The sequence below is a fragment of the Piliocolobus tephrosceles genome, chromosome 10, assembly GCF_002776525.5.
Source record: "Piliocolobus tephrosceles isolate RC106 chromosome 10, ASM277652v3, whole genome shotgun sequence".
Lineage (NCBI taxonomy): Eukaryota > Metazoa > Chordata > Mammalia > Primates > Cercopithecidae > Piliocolobus > Piliocolobus tephrosceles.
The window spans coordinates 802272-809905 of record NC_045443.1 but is presented as its reverse complement, the minus strand read 5'-3'; the positions used below and the strand labels follow the sequence as shown (position 1 = coordinate 809905).

Genomic DNA, 7634 nt, shown 5'->3' with positions numbered 1-7634 from the left:
AGCCCTTCCAGCCCACATGCGGGGTCTTAATTTGCATTTTTTTAGTCTCTGTTTTGCCTGTTTGTCTATTTGCCAACTCTTTCCTTGGAGGAGGGGATCTCAATCTCATCGACCAAGTCCTTCCAGTCCTCAACACACGTCCTGGGCCAGGCACCCAGGGACTTCAGACTCTTGCCTAATGGTGGGACAAAGACCTGCCTGGTCAAGATCCTCTCCAGGGACAGGGGCCCCGGGCACTTGTCCTTCCCAGGAACCTGAGTTGGGGGTAAAGTTCCAGCTATTTCTGCAGCGGGGAGAACCCGCCACCCATCCCTAGGCCCCTGCCTTCCAGGCCAGCTGGCCCCAGGAGAGCCCTTTACCTTACCCCCGGCTCCTCTGGTTGAGCTTCTTCAAGAAGACCCGTGTGACCTCAAGAGCCTCCTGCTCTGGAAGCAGCAGGTTGCCAGACGTGTTACAGTTCAGATCGATCCAGTCAGTCCTCAGGGCTTGGAAGTCGAGATTCCGGGCACTGAAGGTCTGGTCCCAGTTTACTACCGGGTCAAACACAGGTACGTACTCGAACACCTCACTCATATCCTCTTCTTCCTCTTCTTCCCCCTCTTCCTCTCCCTCCCCTTGTCCTTCCTGGCCTGCGGCTGCCACCACTTCCTCCTCCCCGTGCCAGCCCCTCCCTGGGGCCGGAGGCTGCATCCTGTCGCCCCATCTCTGCTCTGCGATGTACGACTCCACCTGGTTCAGCCACTGAGACTGCTCCAGAGTCTTCCCGGGGCTGTCACCGGCGGGCTTGGGCCGGGGCCCCCGCATCAGAGGCGGGTTCTTCGCAGGGTGCCCAGGAGGCCACTTGTCAGAATGGGGTGAATCTTGGCTGGGCTCAAGGCCGGGTTTTCGCTTCCTCTTCTCCGGCTGCTGTGCTGGAATGTTGCTGGTCCTCCCTGGGAAGGGCGCCGTGGAGTTCCGTGTGGAGAAGGGGGCCAGCAGGCCATCCCGAGACTGAGCCAGGAGCTTCCGCAGGCTTCGGAGGTGGTAGTCGGTGACCTCTTGCTCCGGGGTGGAGGCCGGTGTCCGTCTGCCGTCGAGCATCCCGGCATTCTGGTCGTTGGAGGCAGGGGTCTTCTCGGCCACCTCCCCATACTGGGACTCTTCTAGGTTTTCCTCAAGACCTGCTGTTAATAACAACCATTCCTCATGTCAGGAGTTTCCAGCCCTTTCCAAACAAGACACACAAGACAGAGGATGATCATACGTGTGACGCACCATGGGGCTCCAGACTGGGGTTGAATCCAGGCTCTAATCTATCACTGACTGTGTGACCCTGGGCAAGGTACTCAGCTTCAGTTAACCCCAGTTTCTTCATCTGCACAAAGGGAATAATACTGCGTCTCCCACGGGTGTGTGAAGACTGAGTGAGATAAACAGCATCACGTGCTCGGCAGGTGCACCGGCTCGGCAGGTGCACAGCACCTGAGGGACCCAACAGATGGTTCCAGCCATGCCCTAATCCCCCAAGAAAGGCCCCAGAAGACGGTGCTTCTCTACACCAGAGCCTCCCAAATGGTGCGCCAGGGACAGTGATCCCCTCCAGCAGTCCGAGGAACCTCCCCCGGGCTCTCACTCTCCTCCCGCTGACCCCAGCATGCTGCTAAAAATAGTGTCAATTTCCACATGTGCCTGGATATGGAAGAAGCAAGAGTCTCCACTCCCTTGGGTATGAAGGGAGAGGCCATGCGATTTGGATCCTGAGCTCCTCAGGGGCGGGGCTGGCATGGTCTGAACTTCCCCTGGAAACAGAGCACGGTTGCCCCTCTCAGTCTGACCTGGAAGCCTCAGCTGTCACTCTGTACCTGGCTGCTCCGGTCCCTGCTTCTCAGGCTGGTCAATCTTGATGTACTCCTGAAAGCCGAACCTGCAGGAGGAAGGGAGGTGTGCACTGGCACCAGGCGCTCTGCGGGCTCAGCCCTGGCTCTGCTGGAAGTCTCAGCAGGAGTCTGACGCTTTGCCCCAGACGAGTGGAGGAAGGAGGCTGGGTGAGCGGGGCTGTGTGTGTGTGTGTGTGTGTGTGTGTGTGTGTGTGTGTGTAGTACTCAGAAGAGCAAGAGCCAAGACTCCTTGGGCTGGGATGCCACCATGGCCACTCCGGTCCGGGCAGCTCTCCCGGCTCCTGCAGAGCCTCCTGCAAAGCCACCTTCCTGCCCCAGCCCGTGTCTCTCACCTGTCTTGGTAGTAGGCGTTTTCCTGGTAGAAACATCTGTTGTGGGTCTCCATGTGGCTCAGGCGGGTATAGTCATTGGGGTAAACAAAAGACAGATGAACCTGGAAGCGGAAAAACCAGCAGCAGGGGTAAGAGAGTGAGGTCCTGGAAAGCCTGCCCCTGGCTGGGATCACACAGGGCTGCGAGGGACCCGCCCTTGCCAGGGAGAGAAGGGCTGCTTTAAGCGCTGAATGAAGCGTTTGGTGATGCAGATGGGGCCTTCACGCCACTCCTTACGCCAGCTCTGCTGGGCTCTGTGGACCAAATGCAACCCGAGTCAAGCCCCTCGTCCACATCTCTCCTGAACCAGCTCCCATCCCTCAGCTTCAGCCAAAACCATTCCTTCCTCCCTCTGCCACCTGATCCTCTCCTGAAACCTCTGAGCCTTTACCTGTAACCTCCCACAGCCCTAGAACAACCCCTCTTCTTATTTACTTCACTGCTTCCTTTGCCCTCCTTAAGCATGGCTTGTGGTCACCACCACCAAAGAACTTCTCACTTACACCCCAGCCATTCTCTGACCTGGCGATGCCTCCTGACCTCTTTCTTCTGCCCTCCAGCTCTTCCTTACAATCATCTCTAAATCTGGATGGACAGGAGAGCGGCCACTCTGCCCGTCTGGCTTCCACATGGGTTCTGGGTTCTTTCAAGCTAACTTCCCCTCCACAGTTCTTTCTCCCCCAGGGCCTGGTCTCTGGGTTTAGTAAGTCCTGCTGGCTGACCGGCCAGGCCGCCTGGTATCATCACTGGGGCAGAGGTGGTGTGTGTGTGTAGGGGGGCCTGAGGCAGAGCACCCACGAGCAGGCTCTGCTGGACCGACTACTCGGGGCAGTCTATCCGGGAGTGCAAGTTCTTCCCAGCCCAGGGACCAGTGAGGCCGTCCTACCTGGTGGGATGGGATGTCAGGAAGACGGGAAAGTCAGCCTCACCACCTCCCCTCCCAGGCACAGGCAGCAATCCCTCTGCCAGCCCTGCTCTCCACGACCCAGGCAAGACTTACAAACCGGAGTCCCTGGTAGCGCTGCAGAGGGAGCCCATCCACCAGGTAGCTGGGTTTGTAGGGACAGTCGGGCAGGACGTGGCGGAGGTGCAACTTGGGGATCAGAGGCACTGAGGACAGTGGAGGAAGAGGGATGAGGGTGAGGGCGGGCCCGGAAACTGGGGCTGAAGTCCTCTGCCCTGAGTAGGGCCCCTTCTGTATCTGCAAGGGGCAGCTGTGGTCTGCCGATGTCTGTGGCGGAGGCTGCCAGCCAGAGGCTGCCCCACGGACCTGGAGCAGGGCCGCTGAGGAGCACCGTGGCAGCAGAGGGCTCAGGACACAGCCCCAGGTCTAAGGCACAGTTTGACTTTAGAGTCACTGCAGGGATAGCCTTAATAGGGTCTAGAAACTTCTAAGAGGCCAGAAAGGCTCCTCCCTCGTGCAGGACCAATAACCGGATTTCCTATCATGGGCTGAACATCCCCTTAGCGCCAGTTGTCATTTTTTTCGAGAGAAGTGAGGAGTAAAGAAACTTTGTTTTTCTTTTTTCTTTTTCTTTTTTCTTTTTTTTTTTTTTGAGACAGGATCTCACTCTGTCGCCCAGGCCGGAGTGCAGTGGTTCAATCACAGGTCACTGCAGCCTCAACCTCCTGGGCTCAAGCGATCCTCCTGCCTCAGCCTCCCAAAGTGCCAGGATGACAGGAGTGAGCCACCATGCCCGGCCATCTTTGCCATCTTTTAAAATGTAAACACTCCCAAGAGGAAAAACGCATGAGACTCTAACACTGTGGTGTCAACATATTTCTCTCCTTGGATGACAAGAGCTGGAATCCAGTAAGAGGCAAGCACACGTGAGATTGGGAAAGGATGTGTGGGGGACCTCCGGGTTCTAATTCTATTTCTTGTCGTGGGTGGTGGTTCCACAAACGTTCGCTCTGTCATGACAGGCAGAATTGTAAAAGTACACGTAAATATTTTTATACTTATTGACATACTCGCTTTTCTGTATGCATGTTCTCTTTTATAAGGAAAATAAAAGGTTCTACGTGTTTGGGATACTGTGACGGTCTCTCAAGTCTTCTCCACCATCAGCAGCGGACCTGGCAGTGCGGTGTCCCTGGACAGGATGCCAAGCGCTGGCCGAGGCCTTACCTCGATAGAGGGTGTCCCGGGGGTCAGGCCGAAGCATGTCAGCAGGCGGTTGCTCATCCCTGAGAAGAGCACTGGAGGAGCCCACGTGGCTGGCTGCTGTCTGTGGGATGTGGCCCACCTCATCCATCTGTAGGAACGTCTCATCTGGGCGCAGGGAGGAAAGAACAGCAGGAGGCTGTGGGGCCTGGAGCGCAGCAGCCCACTGCCCTTGAAGGGGAGGGAAGAGATGCAGACGGCGCTCCTGGCTCCAGCGGCCACCGCGCAGGATGTGCGCAGCCGCGCTCTCTCTGGCTCCCGCCACAGCGGCGGCTTCACCATTCATCTCCCTTCGGCCCCCTCTGCCAGCCCCACGGCTGACCCACATGACTGTGTCGTGTACTTGGAAAAAGACACCTCTTTTTGAAAATGTGTAACTGCGGACTGCTAGAAATTTGTCATTATGTACGCCTAATTCATTGAACACTTACAGAGCACTTAATAACAAGCCAGGCCCTGCTCTAAGAATCTCTAAAAGCACCACACGCCTTCTGTACTACCATTATTCCTAGTTTACAGATAAGGAACTTTGGCATAGAGAATCTAAGTCATTTGCCCAACATCACACAATGGATGGGTGGCCAAGCTGAGTTTGAAGCCAGGTGATCTAGTTTCAGCGTCCAGGTTAAAGCGAGCCACAGAGAAGGGGGGTGGGGGGCTGGCTGCTGCTTTGCTCTCTGTCTCCCGGGTTCATGCATCTGTCTACATCTGCCACGGAGGCGAATGGATGGCATGCTTTTCAGTGGGGCCTCTGGATGGGAGTCTCACTGAGGAAATGATATGAAATGGAAAATGCTATTGAAGAAAGAGGTCACTTCCTGCACACTGAACGCAGGTGAAAAGCTTTCCTCTGCCCTGGCCATGGCTTTGCAAGAACCATGGTTACCTTATCTGTAAAACAGGGTATTCGACTGGCTCAGAGGTTTTTCTGTCTTGTTTTGTTTTAGCTTTTGAGACAGGGTCTTGCTCTGTTGTCCAGGCTGGAGTGCAGTGATCCAATCACAGCTCGTGCAGCTTCAGATTTAAACTCCTGGCCTCAATTAATCCTTCCCAGTAGCTGTGACTACAGGCATGAGCCACTACACCCAGTTAATTTTTTAATTTTTTGTAGAGATGAGGTCTCGCTATGTTGTCTGGGCTGGTCTCGAACTCCTCCTACCTTGGCCTCCCAACGTGCTGGGATTACAGGTGTGAGCCACCACACCCAGCCTCAGAGTTTTTGAATCTGGTGTGAGCCTCACAGTTTCTGGACTCCCTTGAAGTTGTATTCAAAGACAAAGGCATTTTTCTGAGGCAAGGGCTCAGAGAGCTTCTAGCAGGTTCTCAAAGGGGTCACTGACCCTGGGGAGTTAAGGACTCCTGGTCAGAAGGTCCCACCCTTGTTCTGGGCCCCTTCATACCCGTGTCCCAAGCATCTCAAGCTTCCCTCCTCCCCTCCACCCCTGCCAAACCCCCCAGGCAGGCTGGTCCCACCTGGCCTCCATCTCCAGGGCAGGGCCAGAGCCCACTCACTTGTGAAGAGGGACAGGGAGACGGAGTCAATGATGGTGAACTTGGCTCCGGGGTCGTTCCGTCGCCACTGGAAGAGAAGAGAGAGGGCAGATGCAGAAGGTGGGAGGTAGCTGGATTTCCAACAGGGGTCAAGGGACAAGGGGAGATGAGTGCCAGGAACTGAGCTAGGAGAGGCAGGAGCAGCAGGAAACTCACCGCAACTTCCACGTGGTCGGTGCCCTCCTCATTCTGCTTGTGCAGCACCTCGAAGTAGTACCTGTGGGAGGCTGACAGGCTGGCAGGAGAGAGGGCAGGAAAGCAGAGTGCTGTCTCCATGGGCCCCGGGGTCGCGGCTCTGTCCCACCCCCTCCCAGCACCTTAAACTTCCTCATCCCTTCTCCTTGCTCTTAGAACCCCAGGAGTTCACTGCCTAGGTTCGAGCCCCCACTTGACCACTTGCTAACACAGGGAGCTGTTTTCTCTTGGTGAGATAGGCATAATCAGAGTAGCCACTCCACAGATGACAGGAAGAACCCAAAGAACAGTAACAGAAGCCTTCAGAGCGCAGACTGTGGCAGACGCTGTTCTACATGCTTTCTGTATGTGACCTCATGTAATCCTTGTTCGTAGAGGAGAACACAGAGGCACAGAAGGCTTGGCTAGTTTGCCAGAGTCACCAGGCGATGAGTGGCCGAGGTGGGATTCCAGGCAGACTTGCCCCAGGACCGTGCACTAGGTGCGGAGCTCCACACCAAGCATCCACTCGCAGCCGGCAGGGGAGTGCTCTTTGCAAGTGAGATCGTCTCCTTAAAATGTTTAAATGCATTTTTATTGACATGTAATGCTTGTGCATATTTATGGGGTGCACACGGTGTTTTGTTGCATGCGTAGGATGAGTAAGGATCAAGTCAGGGGATTTAGGATCCCATCACCCACCTCGAGCACTTGGCATTCTATGTTTTGGGAATATTCCAAATCCTTTTCTCCCGTTGTTGGGAAATACACAATACATCGTTGTTACCACAGTCACCCTATTGTGCTGTCGAGCATTAGAGCTAGAGCGTATTCCTTCCTTCTAGCTGTGTCCGCACCCCGCTCCGCCTCCCCGCCTCCCCCCCCCCCCCCCCCCCCCCGCACGCCACGTCCTTCCCAGCGACAGCAACGCGTGCTCCTCCCGCCTGCCTGAGCGCGCGCGGGCCAGCAGGGGGCGCTCTGAGGCCGGGCCACGCTCCGGTCCCCGCCAGGGAAAGCGATTCCTCTCCCGGCCGACCCAGGGGTCACCGCGGGCCGCTCCCCGCAGCCCGGGCAGAGCCGTGTCCAGGCTGCCGTAGGTGTGGAGAAAAGGGGGAGCGCGAGGGCGGGGAGCAAGGAGACCCGTTTTCCAGTCCCCAGGGTCACTGAATAGCTGTGCGGGCCGGGCGCGGTGGCTCAGGCCTGTCATCCCAGCACTTTGGGAGGCCGAGACGGGCGGATCACGAGGTCAGGAGATCGAGACCATCCTGGCTAACACGGTGAAACCCCGTCTCTACTAAAAAATACAAAAAACTAGCCGGGCGATTTGGCCGGCGCCTGTAGTCCCAGCTACTCAGGAGGCTGAGGCAGGAGAATGGCGTGAACCCGGGAGGCGGAGCTTGCAGTGAGCTGAGATCCGGCCACTGCACTCCAGCCTGGGCGACAGAGCGAGACTCTTGTGTCAATTAAAAAAATAAAAAAAGTGTAAAAGTAATA

The 7634-nt window shown here is 56.3% G+C and overlaps 1 protein-coding gene across 1 annotated transcript in view; it reads right to left on the bottom strand.

Annotated features, from left to right (window-relative positions):
• B4GALNT3 (beta-1,4-N-acetyl-galactosaminyltransferase 3) overlaps positions 1–7634 on the bottom strand; it is a 45130-nt gene that overhangs the window by 9401 nt on the left and 28095 nt on the right. The window contains exons 14-20 of the mRNA XM_031936250.1: positions 6123–6261; positions 5928–5994; positions 4380–4523; positions 3249–3358; positions 2210–2310; positions 1842–1903; positions 365–1163 (exon numbers count right to left, since the gene is read on the bottom strand). Coding sequence (XP_031792110.1) covers positions 365–1163; positions 1842–1903; positions 2210–2310; positions 3249–3358; positions 4380–4523; positions 5928–5994; positions 6123–6261 — 1422 coding nt within the window. The remainder of the gene's footprint in view (positions 1–364; positions 1164–1841; positions 1904–2209; positions 2311–3248; positions 3359–4379; positions 4524–5927; positions 5995–6122; positions 6262–7634) is intronic.